The following is a 27,183-nucleotide window of genomic DNA, read 5'->3' as shown; positions in this document are numbered from 1 at the left end:
GTTGTGTCCATGTGTTGAAGCTTTTAAATGTGTAATTATGGATAAAACTGGAAAGAGATCTTGTCATGTTCACACCTTAATTTTATTATGTATCCAAACAAGAAGAAACTGTTCAGTTGTTACAAACAAATGACATTGTGTTTGTGGTTTCAAGTACAAACAGATTAGAGTCTTAAAGGCAAATAAGAGCATATCAGCATGAATTTCAGTCCTGTACAAAGAAAGACTGGACCTGGACAAAAATACTGCAATACAGATATAAAATAATTTACAATTTAATAGAATTTCATAGAAAGGAGACCAATAATTTTGTGTTTAACCTCTAAAGTATAGTTGGTGTGACCAGCAATAAATCAATATAGTGTCCAACACGACACCTGAAAACACATCTTGCTTCTGGTTCTCTTCTCAGCATTAGAAAAGTAGAGATCTTCATTGGCTCATTCTGTCAATGTACTGGGTATAATCCTTTCTTTCCTTTTTTAACAAATTACTGGATGGTAAATGTAGATGGCACTTTATACAGCTGAGATTGAGACCTTAACAAAAATAAATCCTTCCTTCATAAGATGTTTAAATTTCTTCCCCATTTCCATATTGTCTTTGAGGTTTCAGACAAAATGCCACTTGTCCACTGTACAAGAAAAGAATGACATGAAAATATAAGCATTGAGCCATAAAACACCTCAAATAAAACAAATTTAGCGTGAGTCAGTCATTTTTTTTTTAAATTTTTTAAATTTTTTTACTTACCCTCTGGAGACACAGGATTTGGGCTACCGAATGCTGGGGCCTGCAGAGTCACAAAACATACATGAAAATGACCAGCCCTAACCCTTGTACAGTTTTATATGCTATTATTGTGTTTGCTATCATCGACAGCATATGGAAGTTCTCACCAACTGGACCACATCTCTGGCCTCATCTGCGCTGCACTTCAAAGGGCTGTCACAGCAAGAGATATTTTTGCTGAACAAAGAGGAATTGTCCAAAATTAAAGAAAAAAAGAAAAGTGAGTACTGTTCACGACACACACACAATTCTATCTGTACACCACACACACTGCGGATGCTTTACGTACCATTCAATCCCTCCACTATTTGTCTGCTTCTGCACTAGTGCCCTCCAGTGCTCATGGGTGGATTTAATGATCGCAACTGCAAAGTCCTATAAGAAAGGACAAAGGACATCAGAGAAGAAGACAACATTTGGATTTCTTAGGGAGCAATCCATTTCAGCCAATTCAGTTTTAACCACTAAAACCACAGTGGACTGCAACCCCTATACCAGCTGTCATGGCTTATCTGTGTATCTTGTATTACAAAGGTCTCAGTACCTTGTCTTTGAATTGTCCATTGAATCCAAATTGGTTCTCAGGCTTCCCATCCGGCACCTTATATTTCCTAAACCAGTTGACGGTGGCCTCTAAATGACCGGGTCGACTCTTGCGGACATCCTCTATGTCTGAGGAAACACAAACACGTTCAACAGAATAAGGACAGAGAGACCAGAATTTGCACCTTGTTTGGTGTGAATTAGATATGAATCTGTGCTGTAGTTACACTTGGTATTAAGTATTTCCCTGGTGTGGGATTAATAAAGGATAATCTTATCTTAATACATTTATAAGGGGTCACAAAAGATAGCACTGCTCCACTGCTGATGTAAACAATACAGGCAGAAACAGGCTTTGCAAATTAAGTATGAGGCGAAAAAAAATGCGTTCAATATGACTGTTAGGCCTTAAGGATAGACACTAAGTTTTGGAAAGAAAGGTTGAATGTAAACAAAACCGTGTTGACAATAAAAATTCCACAGGCTACGTACTAGGTGTGTGTTTTAATAACACACATGGTCTGAACTTACTGTCTGAGCTGCCAAACATCTCAAAGGACTTCTGTGTTGGATATACAAATATTTCTTTCCAAATTCAATCATTTCGATCTGAAGTGAGCAGGGCAGGTGCATTAGTACCTTAGTCTTCATATGATGTCAAGTGCAAGTTGTGGAGGCCAGTTGGGCAGCTGATCCTGAAAGGCTCTGCATTACTTCCCTTAACAGTTGTATCTTATTATAAGCCTTTACCTCTGTACTTGATTGTGTTGTTTTGCAAATTCCAGATAAAAATTCAAATTTCCTTAATTTATGATAATACTAAATTTCTTTGGAGCAGAGAAACGATCAGAGTAAGGCAGCTGAGGACTGTTGATATGATCACACCCACTATTTAGGTTTTTGGCATCCGGGTCCTTAGCATTGATGGCGATGACCTTCCAGTCCATTTCTCCCTCATCAATCATAGCCAAGATGCCAAGCACTTTCACTTGGATCACCTGACCTGGGAAGCACACCTGGCCAGGCCAACAACGTATAAATAAATAGTCAATCAATTAACCACAAAATACCACAAGTTATCTGTGAAAAGTGTGTATGACGTACGCAAAAATAAACATCTTAAAATGATATAAAGCAGTCTTACCTGGGTGCCAATGTCACAAACGTCAATCGGATCATTATCACCGCAACACTTAGTTTCTGCGTCTGTGTGGTTAGGGTCCTCCCATGTCTTTTCCAGGGAACAGTTCAAAAAGAAATCAATTTCTCTAACAAACATTGAAACTGACGAATGAATGAGTGAATAAAAAGAATGCTATCTAATACACTCATAACATTAATGACTCACCGCTAACTTATGAACATGAATTATGAAATTTGTCGAGCACTAAATTAAATTCATCATGAAGTGTTTAAATTGCCATATTATTTGTCAGTCACTGACAAGGATCAAAATCAGCACAGCGTGGTGATGATGGACATAGACATAAGCGCTGAGACTCCTAAGTTCTAATATAACCCAGACCCACTTTCCTCACCTGTGGGAGTGCGCCGTAGTTCCAAATGTAACCTTTATGGGGAAATATGTTGGCAACATATCGCAGCTTGCCTTTCTTTACATCTTGTTTAATCGGATTCAGCGACTCCTTTGTTGCAATCTGGAAAGTGAAGCAATTCCAGATGTGTATGTAGGTCTAAGTATTTATGAGTCAGTGCATACAACATTTAATTTCAACACTCAAAAGTCTGGCTACTGCTCTGATAACTAGCTAGCTTTGGGCTTCTTTTGTTTAATCTCTAATTTACATTTTTTGCTTCTATGTTCTTCTATTTGCTCATTTGTAAAGCACTTTGAGTTGCTTCTGTGTATGAATGGTGCTATATAAATAAACTATAAACAAACACTCTTGGGAACATCATTGTACACCTGTGACATTAATGCTTTAACGTTTCAATGTGAGACAGCCTTTACTGAAGTAGCATAAGTGTAATAAACAGATTATTTAAAAAAAAAAAGAAGAAGTGAGACAGTGTATTTTAGCCTGTATATAGATATGGATATGCTGGATCTACACTTACCTCCATTTTAGCATTTGACCATCGAGGTACCTCCACAACCATATTAAAGAGTACCTGAAAGTAAAGAAGCTTTATACTTTTTCTGCTGGGGTGGAAGTAAAACTGACATGAAACATGAATTGGACGATACCTCGTTTTCATTATTCTTGGGTTTCTTAGCTGGCACCCCATTGTCCTGTTGAAAGAAAAAAAAAACCTGCTAATTTGACTATAATGTTTATGTAGTTTATTTATTGAGTCTTGAATTTTCTGCTGCATTTATCGAACAGAAACTAAAACCTCCACTATCAGAAGACTTACCTCTTCTGTCTCTGCTATAAGTGGAATGTCATGGAACGGTGAAATGTATTTCCCTTCAGAGGTTTCTAAGAAAAAGAAAAAAAAAAACAAGTAAAAATACCAAACAAAATCTGTATACACATAAACACATGGCTCAATGAAATCCCAGGACAGTGTTTATTAATACAATAATTATACCGTGTATAGCTAGTTTGTAGTGCCCAGGCTTGTCTGTCTTTATTTCCTAGATTTGTGACAACAAGGTTGAGTTATGCAAAAGTGGACATAGCTAATGGCATAATAACCAAATGTGTGCGGATTTGGCTGCAAATATTAACAATAAACAGACCCAACATTTCACAGAGACAAATATTTAATTATTGTTTTGGATTCAGTGCATATTAAGCCAAATACATCATTTACTTCTTTGACTTAAGACATATCTATTTATAGTATAGTTATTTTTGTCATACTCCAACATTAAAGTTGAGAGTGAAAGTTCATTCTTGACACTGGAAAAAATAATGGGATTAAAAAAAAGAAAAAAAAAGAAAAAGTTAACTCAAGGTCTTCTTTCAAACTCCTTTTGAGCTTTCAGTCACATCTCATGGTCTTCCTCAGCAGGTGGAGTTTGTACAATTGTCAGTGAGATAGCTCAGACTGATAAGAATATTAAATTTCTTCATGGCTACAGAGCAAATTCCATCCACTTAGGAAGATCATGAAGATGCAGCTGAAAGCTCTGGAATAAGCCAGTGAGTTAAGATGTTATTGTCAAACATTTCATTTCTGGCTGTATAGCAGGTAGTTGTGTACCATCAGTCACAGTGTTGAGTGCTCATTCAAACACAAATAAACCCACTGTTGAAGTGGAAGTATCTTAGCTTGGGTCTTATAATGCAACTGCATCTTTTATTAGAAGTCTCTCTGCATGGTATAAGTTGGCCTCCAGGAATGGAGCTGAGCTGTGAAGCAATTTTGGTGCAGTCGTTCCACATGGTTACAACAGCTTCCACATACGTCATGCACACTGGGCCAAAAAGCATTTTTCCTTGCACAAAATCATTGGAAACGAGGTAGTTGTAAAATGGTGAATACATTTTTTGAGATTCACAAAGCCAGCAAAATCACCCTTTCCATTTGATCCATTCAGTCCAGTAATGTGTCTAGAAGTTTGATTCAATTATTTTTTTCCACATTTTATGATGCATGAGTGATCACCTCTGCAATGTAATAAGTCTAACTTCATCTGACATGCCTGACTGGATTTTATTTTTGCTGGTGGGAAACCCGTTTTGCTGGTTTGAGGGTGCGCGCGTGTCCTATATGTCCACGTGACCGCCAAACAGGAAGCAAGACCGCGTGAAAAGAAAAAACATTTTCCCTTCCTTTTTGCTTATGAACGACTTTAACATACTGGAAACCGGGGACTGACAGTAGCAGGGCGTTGACTCTAAAGCTAAGTGGTAAATGTGCCATATGCCAAGCTAAACCCTGCACTTTGCAACTTAAAGGTCAAGCGTTTACCTTGACGTGGAGGTCTACCTGTGGTGTGGTTACCTATCAGACACCGGAACTTGGTGCTACATCGTTATACCACGAAATGCAGGAGAAACACATGGCTTCTCACTCACTCGCGATGATTAACTTACTAAAATAAATCCGGTAGTCAGTAGAATTGGGGCGTCCTCTCTCCTCCGTTTGATAGTGCATCGTTTTTCTCAAATAATACAGATGAGGAGCGGCTGCTGCTTGTGTGACGAGTTTGTTTCGAGAAGCAGAAAAGGAGCCGAAAACTGTCACCAGGCAGCCGAGCGACGAGCGCAGCAGCAGCGGTCTCATTATAAACACAGTTCTTCCTTTCCTCGGTTCCTACTTCCCGTTCGCCACATCCAGAACCAACAGTTAAGTCTGCCAGAGTTAAGCTGGCACTTCAGGTCAGCGATTTTTCAAAATAAAAGCATGAACAGTGACAATAATGTTATTTAACCATCACCATTTTGAGCTATCTTACTTAACACCCTCAAACAAAAATGTCAGTTTTGTACACAAGATACTGGAATATCACTATGCATGTTATGTTTTTTGATGTTCATGTTTCCGAGGGGATAAAAGTCTTAAAGCCTTAAATATTCTTTTTTGTCTTAGAGCTGAGCAGTACCGTTAGATTTTCCATTTGAATTTCCATTCAAATCTTATAGTTAGATTGCCTTTAAAAATGTTTTTTACCTCAGTTATATTTTCAGATTCAGTCATTAGAATTAAACCTGTTTTAGCCACATACTGTCACGCGGTCTTGAATGTTTTTTAAATGATTTATAGAAAACAACAGTCTGCGCCCTTTAGGATAAACGAAAGGGATATTTAACATGGATTATGCTGCAATCTGTTCATTAAATTTTGTTCTGTCTTTTTTTTTTTATGATAGAGGGTCTTTCTTTGGCCTGATGCATGGTGCTATAGGCCTGGAGGAAAGTTAAGCATTGTCATGAAAACATATGCTGAATGGTGGTAAGTGTCACTAACTACACCTCAACAGGCTACTTAGCCGCTTGCCAGCTATTAATATTATACTTTTATTTTGATGATAAAATCGTTGTAACTGGAAGTCGGTTTGTTTTTTCCTATGTTAACTTGATGATTCCTCCATGGCATGCTTGAGGTCCATGCAGAGTAGCTTCATTTTACTGCCACCTAGCTAGCCTCTCTAGTAGAGTCAGAGTATAACTGAGTGACTAACTTTTTCTTTCCTCTCCTTTCCTTTCCTTTCCCTTCTTTTCCCTTCTTTTCCTTTCATTCTCTCCTCAGTGTTTCAATGTGTCATTCTCTGTAGTACTGAAAATTATTATAACTGCTAATGAAACAAAGAGGAAGAAATGTAGATGCAAGACTTTCATGTGATTGTTTTTGTCAAAATGAGCTAAAACACATCAGGCTTATACAATAAAGTTTTCCATAGTGAATGGAGAACTGAGCAGGTTTGTCGTCCATTTTGAGACCTTCCATAAAAGTCTCTGTCACTTTTGCTTTAATGTCCCCTTGCTTAAGTTTTTACAGCCTGAAGGTGATGGTTTTGATGATAATAATAATAATCTCCACAATACATCACAGGATCAAAGTTCATATGTATCTATTGTGCCATAAACAATCGCACACCCCAGCCGCTTTGATGTGTCTCCTTTACTGTCGTATAGGTTGTTCACTGTTCAAACAAATGACACATACACATATATTGGCAGCTATTAAAAGTGGGTTTATTAAAATCTTAAACTGCATGCTTGCCTTTGATAGGCTACCATTGCCAAAGGGCTTTGATTTTGCCGTGCACAAAATCCTATTCATTCTGTGTGAGTCAGCTACCAGGACAGTTTTGACCAATCTTGCTGAAGCTAGTAGATGACAAGAAAATATTTCATGCTCAAGTGACCAGCAGTAAAAGTTTACAGCTCTAAAGGATAGGTGAGTTTTTATTTTCCCTCCCCCTATTCATTGACCCATCTCCTGTTGCTAGCTTCCGTAAACATATGCTGTCGGTGGCCATGATCATTTTTCAAACAGCAGATTATTATGATATTTTTTCTGTTTTACTATCATATTTCACACTAAGTGGATTATATGGAATCTGTTATAAATCTGAATCATGTGAAGTTTTATCTTTGGTGTGAATTCATTCAAAAGAGTACATTTCTGTCTTTGAGCAGGTAGCCACACCCTGAGTGACATGATGTCATATAAGCTCCCTCAAGGCAAAACAATTAATACTGCCACGCTGACGGCTCACAGGAGATAACGCTGTTTACTGACTTGCATGTTTGTTGAGTATGTGATTGTTCGGTATTTGTTTTTACCAAGTCTACTTGGTTACCCAATACTGCTCACACTGACATCTGCTATGTTGTAGTGCAGTTAAACTGTTCCTGTTTGACAGGAACAGTTAAGTTCTTAGGTTTTTCTTAATTATAGACATAGATGATGATGGTGATGATGATACTGATAAAGTTAGAGTGATGTGTTGATGACCAGCTGACATATAGTTGGGACCCGTATGTGTGTATCTAGTCTGATAGAAGTTAAACAGGTGTCCTATGAGCACACCGCACAGTGATCTGAAACCACAATGGGAGCCCTCATTACCCGTGCTTCAATGGGGAGGAAATGCATCCATTCATTGTTCTGGTGAGAACTCACAGTATCTGGTTGCTACGACCAGAAATCATTGTGGCACCGTGCGTGTCGATGAATTTCCCGTCTAACTAGATGTGACATCATATGAGTGTCAGTTTATGGGTTATTTCCTCATAAATGGAAACAAAGACTTAGGCATGGCTTATTCCATTTCTCAACACATATAGGTGTTTAAATGTCCTGAAATAGAATTGTGACATGAAACTTTCAGAATATCAGTACAATGCATGTGCATATAGAAAGTGTATGTTTTAGATTTTTATTCATTCATTTCACATGGTTCACAGACTAACTGAATCCAGTTCACTACATTATAAATCATTTGATTTAGAAATTCATTTATTAAATACTGCTTGAATAGAACACTGTATTGCCAAGTGTGATTTACAGCACCCAGGGCATTTACATAAATACTTCCCTGTCAGCACTGTAAGTGTCTCTGAGAGGGTTCACATTCATTTTACTTTGAGGATTCCTGTTTTAAAAAGAACAAAATCAAGAGTAGCTGGTGGCCATCACTCTGTCCACAAAGCTTTGAGGGAAAGTGATGAGATGCACTTTCTCTGCCCCGAGGGGAAATGATGATCTAAAGGGAGAAGCATAGCACAGCAGCAGAGAGGTGTGGCCACATTGCTCTCATGACAGGTAGACACAGGGAGGAGCTACATTACCTGTGCAGAGCAGGCAGTCAGTGCATAGTGAACAGTACACCTGTTGCACTTCCCAGGCTCTTTCTTTCTCTGTTTCTCTCCCTTTTCCTGCCCCTCTCTCTTTTCCCCCTCTTTTCTCCGTCTCTGGTCTGAAAGCACAAGGTGGCTGACGGCCTCACCATGGATCCCAAGGAGGCCAGCGGGAGTGAGAAAGAGAAGGAAAAAGAGAAGGAGAAAGTAATAAAGAGGAGGAACCGGCCTGTGTTCTTGCGTTACCTGGAGAGGAGAAAGACGGATACTATTGTGGCTGATGACATGGCCAAAGGTGACATCAACCTGGGGACCCTGGTGAGGAGGAGTCAGTCTGACAAGACGGAGTACAGCGCCAAACTAAAAGGTACATCAGCTAATGACCTCCCCAGGGGTCAAAACTATAGCAACAGTCTACACACACGTGAGCCAACACTCAGTTTGAAACATCTCTCAACTCTTTACACTGCAAACTTGTTGCATGACACACTAGCTAGGTGAACTTTTAGACAAATATGTCCACTATATGGACACTGATGGACTGTAAGAACAGCATCTATGGCTTGAGGGCAAAAATTCAACACACACACACTCATATAGTATACACTGCTCTACAGCTCTGGATACTGGGCACCTGTTGTGTTACTATGTGTTGAGCAGGAGATACTCCCAGAGGGATGAAGCCACATATGCAAACTGTTCTCCAAACTCAGGCACAGAGGAGTGGCTTTAGAGGTGTTCCAGACCAGCTTGTAAACAAGACCTCAACACCAGAGATGTGTGAGGAAGGACATTATATATTTATATTCTTACACGTATATTTTTCTTCAAGTTTAGTCAGAGAGGTTCACGATATTTCAGGCACTTGGTCTTACAGTTCTGTTTACATTGATTATAAAATTCAACTAAAGAATTGTAGCGATTGGCCTGTAAATTAAGAACTAGTTGGGAAAAGGAAAATGGGTTAATATCATAGATGCAGCTTTATGTTGCCTCATCATAACAGCTGACACAGTCATTTCACACATTTCCACGTTGCAGAGAAACTGGCTTCACCTGTCCTTACAGTGCTGTCATTGACTGGGAATGCTGCACTTCAGGCAAAATGGCTGACATGATAGTGTCAGCGGGGGGTTAGTATAAAAGATTAGCTAAAGTATGTAGGCTTTCCTGTATCACTTGTTCCTGGGTTTCCTTTCCTGTGAACAATACACATTAAATGCCAAAATGACTTGTGTCACCTTGTTCAAAATAGGAAAGTACTAGCAGCCTACTTCTCACTTGGCGTTGCACTGATAAGATACGGTAGCTTTCACACACACTTGCCTTATCAGCAGCTGCCCTGTTTACCTGAAATACAGACACTCTCTACTTCTTTGCACGTTCTGTTTTCTTAACCGGCCTGCATCATGACAGACAAGGTAGTCAAAAAAACACTGGGTTGTTTTCAGTAAACCAATCAACCACCCTCTTTGACTTCAGCGTCACACCTGACAAGCAGATATTTACAGTGGCATTACCATTGCAAATATTGACAGAATAATGACTTCACTTAAAAAGGGCTAAATGCTCAACTAAATGTCTCATATTTGATCACTTCTAACCTCTGTACTGATTTAGAAAATCTGGATGGAGAAGCCAAATGAAAATGAGTGTCCCTCCCTTCACTTTCTGTCAAAGTGCCCATAATAAGCAAAGCACTCAGCCGTGACTTTTCTAGTGATGGTGCCCAAGTGGCCGGCAGCAAAAGTCTACGGCTGTAAAAGACAGTTTCAGGCATGAGTGTGTTTTTATTTTCCCTCTCGCTATTCACTGATCCGGCTCCTGCAGCTCCTGAGAAAATAAACTTCTTTTTATTTTGTCTGAACAAAAAAGTTTTTAAATATTGTTTCTTGTAGCATTTTCTTCTTTTGATAATTTTTTCTCCTTTTTGGCTGAAAAATATGCTGTTAGTATTCTCATCAACAGCAGCTTATTATAATAATATTTTTTCTGTTATACTAATATATTTCACACTAAGTGTATTATATTGGATCTGTTGTAAATCTAAATTATCTGAACTACAGTTGAAACAATCAGGTTGATCATGTTGATCTCTTGATCATAGACTGACTGATGTCGATTATGAAGCAAACTAGTCAACCATTCTTTGGTTCCCGCTGAAAAGTGAGGATTTGCTGTTCTGGCAAATCTTGATGGGACTATTACTATTTCAAAATTTTATAGACCAAATAATGACTTAAGGAAAGGATTGGCAGATCAATCATTAATTTAAAAAAATCATTCATTGGAGTCCTAATCTGAAGCCGACGTGAGTAGCCTCACAGCTGACAAACAGTATTACGTATTTACAGTGGTATTACCATTGCAAATATTGACAGAACGATGACTTCACTGAAAGAGGAAACATGTGAGCTGCTGCTCCACAGTCAGCTCTCATGTGCTTGTCAGACAGGTTGGTCGAGCCACAGACCCATGGCAACGTGATATCAGTGTGTCTAATCATTTACAGTAATATAACTATATATAATAGTTCTGGCAATGGTTTACCAGCACAAAACTCACATATAGGGACAGTAATAAATAATATACAAATATTCCTTTGTATTTATCGACTAAACGTGCATGGAACAGGTTACTTTGTTGTGGGTTGATACTGTTTGAGGACTGACTTTTACTTTGTGCGTGCGTGCGTGCGTGCGTGCGTGCGTGCGTGTGTGTGTGCAGTCCAGGTATTACTCATATTGTGGGGGCCTGAATCTGTTTACATAGTCACATTATTGGGACATGTCTTCCTTATGGTGACAAAGAGCAAGTCCTTATAATGTAAATCATTAGGGTGAAGACGTGTCTTAAGGTTAAAATAAGGTTAAGTTTAGGTTAAGGTTAGAAATAGACAAGTAGTAGTTATGGTTAAGGTTAGAGCAAGTCTCCAGGAAATGAATGTAGGTCAATGTGATGTCCTTTGAAGTCATGACATGCCTGGGTGTGGGTATGTCTGTGTGTGTGTGTCTGTCTGTCTGTGTCTGTGTGGGTGTGTGTGTCTGTGTGTGTGTGTTTGTGTGTCTTTAGCATTAAACCTTTCATGGCATTTTTTACAATCATTTTTTATAGTCATATATGGTATCAGTCAGTATGATATACGATTACAAGCTTAATGATAATTGTCCAACTTTCCCATTACTGAATATCTTTTTTAGTAGATCTTCAGGCTTTGTTCATTTTCAGCAAATTTCCAAAATGTATTCTCAGTGATAAAATCCAGTTGTGCACTTTGCTGTGTGGCAAAGTCTTAACGTGTCATTCTTCTTGCTGGCGATACATGATACACCATGCCTTGTATTCTGTTCAGTCTGTCTGCTGGATCCTTTTCAATGGGCTGAACACTGAAAAGCCCTGTATCCACTTTCATGGGAACTCCTGTGCCGGCAACCATACCTCACCAAACATAATGCCGCATGGCGAAAGGATAAGTCAGTACAGTCTGAGATCTGCTGCTGAGTCGTAGTAGGCTAGAGTACATTTTATTCAATTTTTTTGTCACACTGCGAACGTGTCCGTGTGGAAGAATCTTTTCAAGGCCAGTTTTGAATGAGATTTCATAGAAGATTTCAAGGTGCTTTTAAAAGAATCTGTTTGACATTTCTCTTACTAACAATTTGTACTGTGGCAAGAAAATGTTTGAGTAAAAAAGTGATGAAGTGTGAAAAGAGTTGAAATCAGATTAAAAATAGAATACATTTCCAGCAAGCCATCAAGATACCTCACCTGATCTCTCATTGGGGAGACTTTTCTCACTGGTGGAAGTTTTCAGAGAGTCTGGGGTGATTCCTTTCACGCTGAAAGCCCATGTAGATATATGACACTTGATGATACTGTTGAAACATGAATGTGATACTTTTTTTATATAACATTTCCACTAGTAAAACAGTGTCTCTGATACTTTTACTAAATTAAGAAATATTTTTAAAAAGGGATTCACTCCAAAGCTTCATTGGACTCATACAAAGGGATGAGACTGTCATTTTCTAGAGGTAATATCAGACACGAGTTCATTTATAATGATTAAAAATGACTGCACAGCTACGTTCAGTCTTATGACAATCGATCTCACACAGTTTACTAATTATGTTTTTATTGTATAACAGCCCAACAATGTGAATTCACACATACACATTATAGATTTCACCTGTTAAACTGTCTTTGGTCATTAAGAAAAGATTGAAACAAAAGAAGGAAGGAAAGTTAAGCAACTTTATTTCATACACTGACTGTACAAAATGCAACCATCAAGTTACAAAGGAAAGATACGAAAAATGAGCACTGCTCAACAATGCAAGGCTTATAATATTGATTTTTTTTTTTTTAACTATCAGAAAAGTGATGATTCACTGCTGCATGTGGTCATTTTGTCCATGTATCAGAAAAATGTTGTAATGCTGTAACAGTAACCAGACTGTGATCAGACCTCTGGTGCAGTCAGCCACCACAATTGCATGACCACAATCTGTGCGGTGTTTGTATTCATAAGAAAGTGCATAACCTCTTCTACTCAGCCTCAGCAAAAGTTTCATTATCATTCCTACTCCTGTACAAAACAAAAGACTCTTTGGAAATGAAATGATAAAGAAACAGAAGCTACAGCTGCAATACTTGTTTTTCATTGATAGTGCAACTTCCTTGCTTACTTGCCTAAAAAATTAGATCTGTTGTAAACTCAGAATCAAAGAGAACTCATACAAATACCATGTGTAAATGGTCTAATCATGATCCACATAGTTAATACGTGTAGTATTCCTGTGCAATTAGTGCCTTGGGTGCAGATAACCATACTGTAAGGAAGGTCTTGATAACATTGGTAATATAAGTGGCATACAAGACTAAGTTGAAATTCTTATGGTCAAATCTTATTCATGTGCGTATGTGTGTAAAATGATTAAAGATGAAGTGGATGCATTTTGTTGACACGTGCATTCATGACTGTGTGCGTGTCTTTTCTGTGCATCAGTGTCAGAATGCATTTATCCTTGCATATGTAGGTGTGTGTTTATCACTGCCTGCCACAACACACACACACACACACACACACACACACTCCCGGTCTGAGCAGATGGAATGCCTGAGCACGCCGTAGCATTACATCAGCGGCACGATTTGCTCTGTAACCTGACACGGGCCTCGCAGCCTTCTGTCACCCTTCCTCCACCCCACCCCCCTCTCTCTCCCTCTCTCTCTGTTCATCTCTCTCTCTCTCCCCCCAGAGGAGGAAGTGGTGCATGGTGTCGATTAGGCAGCAAGGAAGCATCCCTCTTCCCTGAACAGACAGTCCTGCCTGCCTGCCTGCCTGCCATGCAAAGCACAGAGCAGCCACAGACTGATTAGGAAGCGGAGCAATAAAAAAAAAAAAAAAAAAAAAAAAAAAAAAAAAGAGCAGTGAGCCTGACTGGCATGTTAAGTGAGGCCTTTTGGCGTTCGAGTCAAAATAATTAGATCACCGTGAAATACTGATGGCTGCTCAGGCGTCAAGCGGATGTGTTAGAAGAGATATATGTTTTTCTAAGCAGACACAGCCCACAGGGCCAGGGTGTTTATCGCCATCTGAGCCACAATTGGCATGAAATGCTGGCGAAAACATAAAAGTTTCTTGAATTTGCAGATCTACACCAAAATGTAGGTGTACTCACATCATCATTAGCTTTGCGTGACCTTGTTTGACTTCTGATGAACTCATTAAGGCTGCCAGGTGCTGTGATTGCTACATTAGAATACACCTCTAAACAGACCGCAAACAACAACAACAACAACAAAAAAAAACCTGCTCATCTTCGTTTATTTTATAATAATGCTATGATGCCATTTTTTCCTCTCAGAGAAAATGACACCACATGACCTGTCCACACCCCCGTCTCCAGCCGTGGACCCAGAGGAGGTCCGCTTGAGGAAGATGAACCGCAGGGCAAAGGTGATCCAGGAGCTGGTGCAGACTGAAAAGGACTACCTCACTGACCTGGAGCTGTGCATCAGAGAGGTGGTCCAGCCTTTACGAAACATGCAGGTAGATGTTTTCTTTGCTCAGATAAGACTCAAATTTGTACAACTCAACATTAATTCTCAGCTAGCTTAGAGTAAGATGATGTTCAAAGTGTCACTTGTTTATTTGGTACATCTTATACACTATTTCTAACATACACTTCACTTCTGACAGTAACCTCTATACACTTAACTTCTGTACATCGTTTTTCAGAAAAATATGAGAATTGAATTAAACTTTAGGGACATTTTACTAACACAGAGGGAGTCATGAATCAATGCTGAAAAATCCACATAAAGATGACCTAAAAGGATAATCAATATTAACCACAGTTAATTTTTTACAGTTAGATTTAATTGACATTCGGACATAAAATGTCGCTACTACTCGTATATTTTGAGTCCTTTTTTATAATTTCATTTGGTTACAGTGGGGCAAACCCATATTTTACACTGTAGTGTCCTCATCTTGTGTTAGGTTGTGGATATCGATCGGCTGTTCACCAACATGGAGACAGTGTGTGAGGTGTCTGCGGCACTCCTTCACAGACTGCATGAGGCCATGGCTGACCCAGATCTAGAAGCGGTCGTCATAGGTAACGCCGTTTTGACTCTTGTCTGGTTTCATTTCTTGTTGACTTTTGTTGCTCTGGATAATGTTAGATCAAAGATCTCATGTGCCATATATCACTGTATTTGAAGGAGACGTATTCATCCAGGCGAAAGCAGCTTTAGAAGATGTATATAAGATTTACTGTTACCACCATGACGATGCCAACATGTCACTCAAATCCTATGAGAAAGAGGAAGAGATAAAGCAACATTTCACCACATGTGTATTAGCACTGAAGTAAGTCACGTCACTTCCTCCAATCGCATCATTTAAAACTTAACTTCCCCGATATTCTAAATGTTATGATTTTTACTGATTATTATCTTTGATGGTGACTGTATTTCTTTGTCTTTGTACTTACAGGAAAATCTACGACCAAGAGTGAGTACCCTACAATGAAAAATTGATGGTGGCATTTAAAAGATATTGAAATTCATACTGAATACTCAATCAAATACAGATCATAATTGTTGTGTTGCTCTAGCAGTTTTGCTCCTGTTTTGTTTTTGTTTTCTTTCCTGAATCTCTGTTCTGTAGGCCGTAACAGTTCATGCAGATCACTGTTTACTATCTAATATGCTTATTTACACAGAGGAAAACCTAACTTGCTGGACATGGGTTCACTGCTCATCAAACCTGTCCAGAGGATCATGAAGTACCCGTTGCTGCTTAGGGAGCTGTGGCAGGCCACGCCTGAAGACCATCCTGACTATCGACCGCTGCAGGAGGCGTTCACTACTGCCAAGATCATCAATGTGAACATCAATGAATTCAAGAGGCGCAAGGATATAGGTGAGGTGTCTTTTTTAATGAATTATTTTGCCACCTGTGATGTTTAATAATCACTAATCAAATGATATAGGTTGTGCTGCTAAATCATCTGCTATCCTGACCTAATACCACGTCTTTTCAACTTTGCCCCCATATTTTCATCTATTCTCAGTTATGAAGTATAAGAGGTTGGAAGATGAAGGCACACTGAGGGGCAAACTAAACAAGATAAACATACATTCCATCCGTAAGAAAGGCGACAGGTTTGCTGGTTACCTCAAGATCCTCACTGGAGTTGAACCACAGGTAAAATACTAAAAGGTTTTTTTTTTATTTTTTTTTTATGGTTCACTCCACAATCACTATAACCGCAATTAAAAGACATAAATGGAATAAAAAGATACCAAGCTTGTGAACTTGACAGTTAAAATGAAATTAAGAATTGCTGCTTTTATATAGCCCCCCTTTTGGCATTTGCAAGTGCAGACATTTAAGGAAAGACAAAGACATAATTGACACTATTTTTCTATTATAGGTGAGAGATGAAGTATTTGATCGAGAGGAGAAACTGTTCAGGAGTCTGGAGAAGGCTGTGAGGCAGCTGGTCAAGAATGTTCACTGTTACCTGCAGCACACTCAGGTAGGTGTATGTTAGCAAATCATCTCCCATTGCAAAAATGAACATGTTTAATGCTGTTTCAATGTAAATATTCTGTCAACTTTCCTCATTTTTTTTTTAATGCATCTTCTGCAGGAGATGGTGTCTGTGGCTGTCCAGAGTGTGCAGGACATGGAGAATATTGTCAAGGATCCAAACAAAAATGGGATAAACGGCTCATTGCACAATAATGGCAATGACCCCTATAAGCACTTTGTAAGTGTGGCTTTTGTTGTACTTCACAAAAAAAATGTCGTACTATCCAGCTTACCCCCCCCCCCCCCCCCCCCGCCCCCACCACCCCCCCCCCCCCCCCCCCCCCCCGCCCCCCCCCCCCCCCCGCCCCCCCCCCCCCCACCCCACACCCCCACCTGAATCCTCTGTATCTGGGCCTGTCCTTACTTCGCTCTCCTGTTCCTACATGACCTTCCATTCACCCACCAACTGTGACTCATCTGTCACTTTGCCCATAGCTGCCTGTCTTCTGTCCGTTTTATTAATCCTTTTCCTCTGTGCCTCTAACCTTTCTAGTAGATCCCACAGTCACTCTGCCACCTTCCCTTTCCCACTCTGTTCTCTCTGTGGATTGCACTGTTGCCAATTCTGATATAACTGCACCTTTGAATAAGACTCTTTGTGTAGCAGCTCTTCACTGCGGCAGTTCAGCACTGCTCCCAAGCAAAGTCTGTAATGACCTTTACAAAATAACTGTAGTCACAAATGCACATAGAGGAAAAGCAACAGACTTATTTTGTATGAAAGGGTTCCATTGTGTGTGCTACAATCAAAACATGACAAGTTGTAACTGATAGATGGTTTCATCAGAAGTAGAGCCTTTTCACCAAATGGACAAATCTTTTTCTCGGTGCAGTACTACCCATTCCATGCTCCTAACTCATATTGTAAGCTGAACAACGTCAGTACTTTTTGTTTGTCTGCATGCAAATTAAGCTGTAGCAGCTCTCTTGTTGTTATGTATTCAAGGTTAATGTTAAAGCAAACTTTACTGTCTCCCCTTGGAGAAAAATGTTGTGAAATAGAGACGCCGCTGCATACTAAAAACAAGACATTGCATACTTACAAAAAAATCTTTTAATACCACAGAAATACACTAAAAGTACCTGTTTATATCTACAGAATATATAATAGAGAATACATAATGAAAAGAGGCAGACTACTGCTGTAAATCGCTATTCATCTTCTGCTATCTCATTGACTTCTTCCTCCAGAAAGACAGTATGGAGCGCCTGGTCCTCGTTCCCCTCTCCTCCCTGCAGGGCATGTTCACAGCCCCGCAGAAGCTCATCCAGAAGCGTTATGACAAATTGCTGGATTACTGCAGTCGCCTGGAGCGCTCTTCCTCCTTTTCATCCTCATCCTCCTCAGCCACCACCTCTTCTTCCGCTCCCTCACTGGTGTCAGAGGACCCGCCTGGTCCTGCCAGGAGAGACTATGAGGCTATCAATGCCTTGCTAGTGGAGGAGTTGCAGAGGTTCAACATGGCCGCCTATACTATCCTGACCAACTGTGTGGTGTATCTTGTTGCCTTACTCAGAGAGCTGATGGATAGAATACTACTCCGTGCTCCATCCATGCAGCAGCTACCAGTGAGGATCCTAGCACACATTATTAGACGCATTTCCCATTTTGGCCTATTTGATACTGAAACTTAACTGTATTATGTTTGCTTTTCCAGGTTCCATTGTCAAACATTGCTGAGGTGCAAAACAGCATCATGGATGAGCTCAATAATCTGGCTTTTGTTAAAGATAATGCACAGAAACTGATGGAGCGCAAAGTCAGCTTTGAGAGACGAGACAAGAAAACAACGGTAAGAAAGTGGATATAATCTAGAGTAGATTACGTGTCATTCTATCATGCAATCTGCACCATTTAGATTCCTGATCATTTGAGTAAGCATCCGTGAACTCCACATTAACCCCAGGTTAAAACAAAACCAACGCATATTCCTGACTCTTTTAGAAATTAATGAATCTATTTCCAAGTCATAAATGAGCAGCTACAAGTCTTATCAAAGGCAGACACGGAGAACAGCTCTTGGCTGTGATTATCTCGGGCACTTGGCAACCTAAAGCTCCACCAGGTATCAGTCCCCCGAGATTTGGATATCCACGTGTGTGTAGGTTTGCACATATGCCTACAAATCTGTACATATATGCATGTGTTTGTACCTTTACATGTTAATAGATCTACCTGAAACTCCTACCCCCAGGATTTTATTACCTTTCGCCCTCCCTAGAATACTCTTCAACACTTGTAACCAACAACATGCTAGCATGTGCACACACACTATATACTCACTTCATATATTTACACCCCTTTGCGCCGTGCTGTCCTCCAGATGCTGGAGGTGCAGCATCAAACTGAGGAGCAGCGTGCCTGGCTGCTGGCAGAATACCCACTGAGCCGTCTGTACCAGCTGAAGAGGAAGTGTAATGGCTGCCAGGAGCAGGACCTCAGCCTGCTGGAGGGAGAGCTGGTGGCCCTGCTGGAGGACACAGACCCATTAGGCAGCAGCAGCCGCTGGCTGGTTCACACTGGAGGCAAGTGTGTTTATGTGTGTGTGCATGCACAAGGACAAAGACCCTTGAGGCAGAGGTAGCTCTTGGCGCATATTCTTAATAAGACATACAAGGTGAATTAAGTTATCACACTAAATCATCTGCAGGCATGGTCGGTATAGGTCTCCTTTAAAACACATTCCTCTGTGAATACACCTGCATCTATTAGATGACTGAGGCTCTGTAGACACACCAAACTTTAAACTTTACTTTCTGACTCTGACAAGTCAGCGCACAAGAATCAGTCCCAGGAGCCCCTGTGATGTCATGGTTGCTGGTACCTCTTCTCCTGCCTCTGGAGATGGTTGCCTCAAAACAGGGCCAACTCCATAGCTTGTCTCTATCTCCCCTCTATGTCTCGCAAGAAGCACCTGAGATCCCGACGTCTTGTTTGGAACAAACTGCTGTGCGTTGTAAGCAGTGTTACTTAGAGTTCAAAGCTATTCCCTTTGGGTATTCAGAAACAAGGATGGAGAGATGCTGCTTGCGTGCCTCTGTACTCTGCAATAACAAGTTCTTTTTTTATGAGCGCTAGAAAAAAAAAAAGGTGTGTGTATGTTTCTTGGTATAAAGTACATTCTTCACAGTCTTGTCTTTTCCTTTGGGATTACAAGCATTCCCAGGAAGTTGTTGTTCATCCCTCTGTTGATATCAACACTATGAATATGCTTGCCTCATATTTACACACTCCTCAGGTCGCTCACTGTAACTGGATTTCAGATTGTGTAAGCAAATACTCTAGCTTATGCTTACAGCATAAATGTGAGAAATGCAGTGCCATATATTAAACACGCATTTATCCTCTCGGCAACAAAGGAAAATGTCAGCAGTTATGTCAGTGTTGGACATGTAAAGGGTCAGTTCACTCAAATTGCAGAAGACCATGTTCTCACTAGTAATATTTAGCCATGGAGATTTTGAAAAGCATCTCTGAGATTTTGCTTTTCACCCCAACATGATGTCAGTGGAAATATGTTTGTGGTGCTTTAAGAACTGAAAAAAAAATACATTTGAAGACAGCAATATACTTGTTTCTTGTTGTGGACATTGTTTAGTATTCATCCCCATTTTATTGTGGTGGAGGCAGAAATCTCAAAGATGGATATCTGGAAATAATAGAACTATCTGCATGGTTAGCTACCACTGCCACTACTTTGTAATTTGGGTGAACCAGCCCTTTAAAAGTGAAGAAGTCAGGCATCCTGACAGAATGTCACTGTGTGTCACTGTTAGGGACACAAGGCTACGTCTATTCCACATTCCTGAAGCAGTACAACCCTCTGAGGGACTCCCAGCGGGCAGGCCAGATGGCCAAAGAGCAGCAACAGCAGCAGCCACCTGCCATGGTGGACGACGACTTCGACGACATCAGCCTGTTCGTGTCAGGCAGTGGCAGCAGCAGTCTGCGCAGCTTCAACCTCAACACCACCGACAGCAGCTCGACCCTCTCCGGTCTACAGGGGGAGCCGGAGAGCCCGGAAGACCTGGAGGACACAGTGGACACAGAGGCTCAGCAGGTGTGTGTGTGTGTGTGTTTGTGTGTGTGTGTGTGTCTGGTCGCCTGCATGTGTTTTGTTGACTGTTCCTGCACCATATGGATGTCACTTTAAGATATTACATCGCTCAGCACTGGGGAGGATAAAAAAAAAAAAAATCTTGGTTCAGTTCAGTTTAATTTCCACCTTGAGAACAGTTAAGGTCAAAAAGATGTTGTAAAATTCAAAGCTGCAGAATGACTGTACCTCAATCAAGCGTGTGTACAGGCAAACCCTGTCAATTTGAAATCCACCTTCTGAAGAAAATAAGAATCAAAAACACAACCCATAAACCAATTAAAATGACACAAGGCTCAGTAAACCATGTAATTTTAACTGGGTTTTCAGAGAGCCATGAGGGTATCCTCACAGAAGGACAGCTATAAAATATGAGTTATTAAAGTGGCAGTAAAACCGAGGTGTGCAGGTATATGGACCAGATCAGCAGAAGATATGTTACTGCAGAAGCACATTTGATAGCTTTATCGTGTCTCTGTCTAGCTTGCATTAAAATTAAATGGGTTAAATGACATCACGCGACCACAGTGATGTAACTCAAGCTTCATCATCCCTGGGCTTTGTCCTCCTTGTGGTCATGTCTTTATAAGCTATGACTTCCCAGTATGACTCTGATCTTCATCATGACATGACACAGTTATTGGTCTTAAAATATACGGTGCTGACCAGAGTCAGTAAATTGGAATGAAAAGTAGGATTAGTGGTAACACTCTCTCAGTAGGGAAAACTAATAAATAATGCCACCTGCTGGATTTACAGGAGAGTGCACTTCAACGTAGTTTCATGTCAATTCAATGTAAGATTTACACACCAACACTTAAAAAGTACCTTTGGTCGGTTCACTGCTTTCACAAAAAATTCAAATTACATTTGATTTATGTCTGTTTCCACAGTTTTATGCAGTCTATGCATTTCAAGCACGCTGTGACCAGGAGCTGACCTTGCAGGAATCCCAGCATGTCCGCATCCTCCAGTTCTGTGACCTGGGAGGCAACAAGGAGTGGTGGTTAGCTGAGGCTAACGGACAAAAGGGATATGTCCCTGCCAACTACCTAGGCAGGATGTCCTATGCCTAAATAGAGGCTCTCTATTCAGGTATAGGATTTTCACAAAACCAATCAAATCCAGAAAATCAAACCCAGAACCAACCTGTGGCATTTTAAACAAAACTGCTTGCTCTTTAATATATTACATAAATAGTGCTGACTGTAAAACATGTTGCATTCCTGCTTGTGAATGTCAAAGGAGCAAATGATGGAGACAATCCCAGCTCACACAACCTGGACAGGTCGCCAGTCTATCACCGGGCCGACATAAAGAGACAAACATCCATTCATACTCACACCTATGTGGCAAATTAGTGTCACCAATTAACCTGCATCTTTGGATAGTGGGACACACACAGACACAGGGACACCATATAGTGGGGCCCCAGCCAGCCAGCAAGTTCAAACTGACAGAGCCTTCTTGCTGTGAGGCGTCAGCGTTAACCACTGTTCCACCATGCCGCCCTCAAAATGTATCACTAGATGTTATTATCAGATGTCTCATACCAAAAGTGTTGATGTTGAATCTTCTTTGCCTCTAGAGGATCATAAGAGGAGAGTGCACCAATGGGACTTGACCAGTAATCTGATGAATGTGGATAATGATGGTGGGTAAACACAGGGCACTGTGCCAAGCACTTTTGTACTTCAGTGTTGTTGAGTTTATATTGATAATGAAGTAAATTTTTATATGTGAACTGATTTACAGATGAAGCAAATATTATATGTGAAATAATCTATTGATGAAGCAAACGTTGTATGTGAAATGATTTATACATGAAGTATACATTATGTTTTATGTGAATGTAAAATGAAGAAATCTATAATGTCATTTATATTTTAACAAATATGTGCTATATAAACAGATCCTTTAATGATAACTATTGTGATCCATTCTTTTTGTCAAGCGGAACATAATGACTCACATTTAGGGACACCACATGCTACAAAGTCAGTGCTATGCTCAGTTTATAAGAAGAGGATATTTAATGACGTTTGTTGATCAAAAGTGACAGTCACTTTTTTCCAATGTTTAGATTTGTTAGGACAGAACGAGGCACACAAGAGTCCAGCAGCATTTACACAAAGTAAGATTCAAGTATTTGACTGGATGGTGTTAATCCATGTACAGATGCTCTTGTAATACAAACATAATGTTCTGGCACTAATTTCACACTGTTTAAGGGTTTATTTTCTACTCCCTCAGATCTCCTCCTCCTGCTCGTTTCTCTCCATCTCTGCTCATTTCTTCAGCTTCTTCTGTGCTGCTTTCTTCTTCACCAGTTGTAACCGTTTCATGGCGTTAAGCTGAGACTCCTGAGATGTCGGTGCTTTGTCCCCCGGTGCAGCCTTTGACCCATTCCCATTGTTTCCGTTACCTCCTCCATTATTGCCTCCGTTCCCTCCTGCACTTGCCTGGGAGCCGCTCGGGGAGCCGCCCCCCGATGACCCAGAGCCTTTCCCTTGGTTTTCCCCGCTCGATGAACGGTTCAATGGCTGCTTACCCAGAGTCAGGGGTGGCGGAGATTTCACAGGCACCTGGCTGGAGCCGTTTCCATTTCCTCCCCCGGGTACCTTTGCACCGCCAAGTCCCGACTTGGCTCCAGCTAGCCCAGACAGGCCGACAGGTTTCTGGCCAGAGGGAGCTGTCAAGGTCTTGCTGCTGCCACTTGGGCCTGAGGAACCCAGTTTGGAGCTGGGAGGAAGAGAAGGGTTTGTCTTGGCGCCAAATGCAGCCCAGCCTGTAAGACCACTGCCCGAGGAGGAGGAGCTGCTACTGGTGGGATTGGCTGATGTTGTGGATGCCTGCATGAAATGAAAAACAGTCACCGCAATTATCACAGTGCAACACGAGCTCAACAGAAATTGTAACGAAGAAGACACCAATACTTCTGGAATTAAATTGTCAGTGTTCATCAAAGCTATTTATTTGATAAATCCTGTGCCCAACTACATATTTGTGTAAGATACGGAAATCAGCAGAGTTACCTGCGAGCTAGACAATGCCTCAACTTGCTTACTTGAGCAATACTTTTACTGGAAACAAACAGAACTGTCATTCCCATTGCGGCTGGTATTAACATAATCAAATCACTGACTAAAGGCTTAATATTTGCTGTCAAAATAACTTCATGGTGAACTCCAATAAGTAAATGTACTCTGAAAAGTTTTACACCCATTCCCTCTGGAGAAATGATACAGCAGCAGAAGTCCGTGGTCTGATCCTTGAAAATAAGTGCATACTTTCTGCTCATTTTCATCCTCCTCCTTCCTCATTTATGCAGTCTGCCTTTTAGAGCAGTTTTGCACATTGACAGCTATTGCTCTTCTCTCACTTGCTACCAGTCATAAAGATGGAGAACCCTAGTTTTTGCTGACCTTGAGGGTGACACACAATGTTAACAATTCACATCCCATCACTACACATTGTTGGCATCGATACCGTCTTGCATGCTTTTGAAGTCTCATACACTGTGATAGCCGTATTGAGTTAACACAGACCTTCACTTCTGTTCTTTTGAAGGCTTGGAAGGTGCTGGCTGTGTCAGGTTTGGATTTAAGCTCTGCCTTTTTCACCAGTGTGTCCTTTACAACAGGCGCTGATGACGCAGATGCAGGGGACGGCTTCTGTGGAGGTTTCTGTGCCTATTGGACAAATAAGAATTGTTTTAAACAAAAACAGCAGCTCCTAGTGACATGACTATGGACTCACCAGTCAGCTGTTCAGCGCTGATGTGCTATATAAAATAATTAATAATAAGTTGATATTGAAGCGTAATTAATTTTCCTCACCATACGTTTCATTTGCCTGGTGCAGCGGGCACAATACCACACAAGCCGGGGGTCATTAACTTCTTTGTCTGTCACCTGGGGTTTGTGACAGTCCTGGTGATACAGATTATGGCACTCTTGGCATTCCACCAGCTGGTTTCCCATTGTGACTGTCATTTGTCTTAGGTTAAAAAAAAAAACAAAAAAACACAAGAATTTGAAAGGAACACGTTATTAATTTTCCAGGCTTGAAGAAAGGTTTAGAAATATTAATAACTGCACGGGAATGTGTACTGATATCCTGGATACTCATGCAAAAATTCAAATTTAATTTATTTACTTATAATTAACATGTACCTGCAAACCACACAGGCCAGGCCCATTTCCATGGCAAAGTCATCAGCGTTGGTCTCCTCGTTGTCGTTCATGTTTGACAGGAGGTCTTTGCTCGTCTGAACGGTAATCGGAGAAGAACGATTCTCCTGTTTCTCCAAGCGAGGCTTTTTCGGAGGGTCCGCCTCACCCAAGTCAACCCTAACCTGTTTGCCAGTAAGACAGAAAGAGGTCAGTTTGACATCAAATCATAACATCGTCAACATGTAGCTACCTTATTCATTATTTTACAAGCAGTCCTTTATGGAATTATGCATGTGTGCATCTTGCACTTCAAGGAAGTCTCTGGGCACTACTCTCCTCATCGTGTAATCAGTTCTGACCTGAACTGTATGGATCTGCTTAGTCTTTCTTGCAGAGTGCAGCTTTGCAATATGATGCTGTAGGTCTAAAAGAAACTTGAAAACCAAGACATAAAAACATAGCATTTCCTCCGGTCATGTAGTTTTACATTTGATCATGACTTAACAACTTTAATAATTTATGCTGTACTACTTCAAACATGACTGGAACATAGCTGACAAAGAAATGCAAAGCCATAGTCAGGGCAGCCACTAACATATTTTGTGTGGTTTTGAATTTATTTTGCAATGTCTGTTTTCTCCTATAGGATGGTATTTGCCATTTGGCACACCTTTGCATGTAAAATCATGAAAATTAATGTCTTTCTGAGCACAAGACTAATTTTATTCTGATCAAAGAGATACAGAATTTATCTGGTACCTTCTCAGAGGGTCTCTTCTCTCCTTCTTTCTTGCTCTTTTCTGAGCTGGATTTGCTGCTGCCACTGCTGCTGCTGGAGGATGAAGAACTTGAAGAGGACTTGGAGTCCTGTTTACTTAAGCTCAGTTTTGACACAGACCCCTTGGACACCTCTATATCCTGAGAATACACAATGATAATACAGAGCACTTAGCATTTAGTTGGATAATTACACACCAATTAAATTGAAAGAGAACATAACAATAATAAGGTGGGTACGTGACTAAATCCTTACTTTTTGTGAAGAGCGGTAAGATGAGTCACTTCCTCTTGAAAGGGACTCATCTAGTAAAGCTTTGAGTTTCTCAGCTGAATCTTTACTCTTAGAGTGCAGGTAACTCAATCCCTTTAGGAAGATGGGATCCAACTCCAGACTGACAGGTCCAGCCATTGCTTAAACTGGAAATAATAAAATAAAGTTAGCCTATTAGGCTTCAGTTACAACTTCCTCAAATACCAGCTCCAGGCATTCAAAGACAAATCTGGTTAAAAAAAAAGTTGCTTCTATTCTATAACATAAAAAGACAAAACAAGAATTGCAGCCGCCATATAGACATTGCAGTGTTAACATGGGCTGGCTTAGACATGAGACAAGGATACTGTTCTTTGAAGAAAAAGTCTTTACAAGGCCTTAATCTCTACAGAGTTTTGGTACAGTCAATACAACACAGTGTAAACAAAAGCTTTCTTGTATCTGCATCCTCCTAGCTGGAATCACTTAGTTACTTAATGTGCAGTCTTAATGTCCATTTTCACTATCAGCTGTATTACTCTGGGCTGTTAACATAAATAACATAAATAAACACTTTTCCTCTCCACATGAAACATTTAGGAGGACTTAAATATTCAGTGTTTCTCTCTCTCAGTGAAGCCTGGCCTCTTTTGCCACTCATACAATTGTTGTTTTTATATTGAAACATTTACACTGATGACCCTAGCCATCAACAATAATTACATTAGATTACATAATAATGCAAAATAGAATGAGAGGAGAAGGGAGGAGAGAAAATAGGCCAAAGTAGTTGAGCATCAGCTGCAATAATCATTGGGTATAGTACATTATTTGCGAAGGTAGGATAGTCCTCTGGGTTAGGGCCCATATGTTATTACTGTCCTGATTCGGTCAGTTGGGTTAAATTTAAATAATTACGTACATTCAAACGTACGTAACGACTTCATTTGGTTGCTCTGGACCGTTGTTCGTCCGGACACTCAGAGCATTGTACCAACGGCACAGTGGCTGAAGTTACCTTCCCGCTCAGCTGTCAGTTATAAAATCAAGTTCACAGATTATTAGTTTTAGTTTGGTTACATTACCTCACACTCTGCTTCTGGTAAAATACCTGTCCTGTAAACCGGTATGTTCGTTTTGGTGAACAAATGACGACTGAGCAACACTTCCTACAAAAGAAGCAGGCAGCCGGGACGCAGCCTTCGCCTTACAA

The 27,183-nt window shown here is 40.4% G+C and overlaps 3 protein-coding genes and 1 long non-coding RNA gene across 4 annotated transcripts; 2 read left to right on the top strand and 2 right to left on the bottom strand.

Moving 5' to 3' along the window:
• Nucleotides 1–63: 63 nt before the first annotated feature.
• Nucleotides 64–5,620, bottom strand: ppa2 (pyrophosphatase (inorganic) 2). Its single transcript, XM_022765427.1, has 12 exons — nt 5,346–5,620; nt 3,715–3,779; nt 3,545–3,589; nt 3,415–3,468; nt 2,874–2,993; nt 2,480–2,566; nt 2,225–2,351; nt 1,337–1,464; nt 1,082–1,167; nt 900–969; nt 754–793; nt 64–634 (listed from the first exon to the last, which is right to left on the bottom strand). Exons 1-12 carry the CDS (start codon nt 5,533–5,535, stop codon nt 612–614), a joined length of 1,035 nt encoding a protein of 344 aa, XP_022621148.1. The 5' UTR covers nt 5,536–5,620; the 3' UTR covers nt 64–611.
• LOC111236618 lies at nt 5,570–6,838 on the top strand. The gene is made up of 3 exons (XR_002665727.1): nt 5,570–5,630; nt 6,122–6,204; nt 6,502–6,838. It is a non-coding gene; the product is annotated as an uncharacterized LOC111236618 (long non-coding RNA).
• Nucleotides 6,839–8,608: 1,770 nt separating this feature from the next.
• Nucleotides 8,609–22,659, top strand: arhgef38 (Rho guanine nucleotide exchange factor 38). The gene is made up of 14 exons (XM_022765423.1): nt 8,609–8,925; nt 14,429–14,613; nt 15,067–15,184; nt 15,291–15,438; nt 15,565–15,582; nt 15,794–15,993; nt 16,145–16,278; nt 16,508–16,612; nt 16,727–16,846; nt 17,860–18,237; nt 18,327–18,461; nt 18,993–19,194; nt 20,446–20,729; nt 21,659–22,659. The coding sequence occupies exons 1-14, from the start codon at nt 8,709–8,711 to the stop codon at nt 21,839–21,841; spliced, it is 2,427 nt and encodes an 808-aa protein (XP_022621144.1). The 5' UTR covers nt 8,609–8,708; the 3' UTR covers nt 21,842–22,659.
• Nucleotides 22,656–27,180, bottom strand: ints12 (integrator complex subunit 12). The gene is made up of 7 exons (XM_022765426.1): nt 27,056–27,180; nt 25,974–26,137; nt 25,700–25,858; nt 24,941–25,122; nt 24,605–24,764; nt 24,314–24,457; nt 22,656–23,617 (listed from the first exon to the last, which is right to left on the bottom strand). Exons 2-7 carry the CDS (start codon nt 26,127–26,129, stop codon nt 23,054–23,056), a joined length of 1,365 nt encoding a protein of 454 aa, XP_022621147.1. The 5' UTR covers nt 26,130–26,137; nt 27,056–27,180; the 3' UTR covers nt 22,656–23,053.
• Between the last annotated feature and the right edge of the window lie 3 nt (nt 27,181–27,183).

The sequence above is a fragment of the Seriola dumerili genome, unplaced genomic scaffold (assembly GCF_002260705.1).
Source record: "Seriola dumerili isolate Sdu_G_001 unplaced genomic scaffold, Sdu_1.0 BDQW01000686.1, whole genome shotgun sequence".
Classification (NCBI taxonomy): domain Eukaryota; kingdom Metazoa; phylum Chordata; class Actinopteri; order Carangiformes; family Carangidae; genus Seriola; species Seriola dumerili.
This window is presented reverse-complemented; position numbering and strand designations above follow the sequence as displayed.

Coding starts and splice junctions, on each gene's coding strand:
- ppa2 (XM_022765427.1), bottom strand. CDS start 5,535: ATGAGACCGCTGCTGCTGCGCTCGTCGCTCGGCTGCCTGGTGACAGTT. Junction 3,590..3,714: donor TTATAGCAGAGACAGAAGAG/GTAAGTCTTCTG, acceptor TTCTTTCAACAG/GACAATGGGGTGCCAGCTAA. Junction 2,994..3,414: donor GGTCAAATGCTAAAATGGAG/GTAAGTGTAGAT, acceptor TTCACTTTCCAG/ATTGCAACAAAGGAGTCGCT.
- arhgef38 (XM_022765423.1), top strand. CDS start 8,709: ATGGATCCCAAGGAGGCCAGCGGGAGTGAGAAAGAGAAGGAAAAAGAG. Junction 15,994..16,144: donor CAAGAGGCGCAAGGATATAG/GTGAGGTGTCTT, acceptor ATCTATTCTCAG/TTATGAAGTATAAGAGGTTG. Junction 19,195..20,445: donor CTGGCTGGTTCACACTGGAG/GCAAGTGTGTTT, acceptor TGTCACTGTTAG/GGACACAAGGCTACGTCTAT.
- ints12 (XM_022765426.1), bottom strand. CDS start 26,129: ATGGCTGGACCTGTCAGTCTGGAGTTGGATCCCATCTTCCTAAAGGGA. Junction 25,859..25,973: donor CTTACCGCTCTTCACAAAAA/GTAAGGATTTAG, acceptor GTGTATTCTCAG/GATATAGAGGTGTCCAAGGG. Junction 24,458..24,604: donor CCAGGCAAATGAAACGTATG/GTGAGGAAAATT, acceptor TTTGTCCAATAG/GCACAGAAACCTCCACAGAA.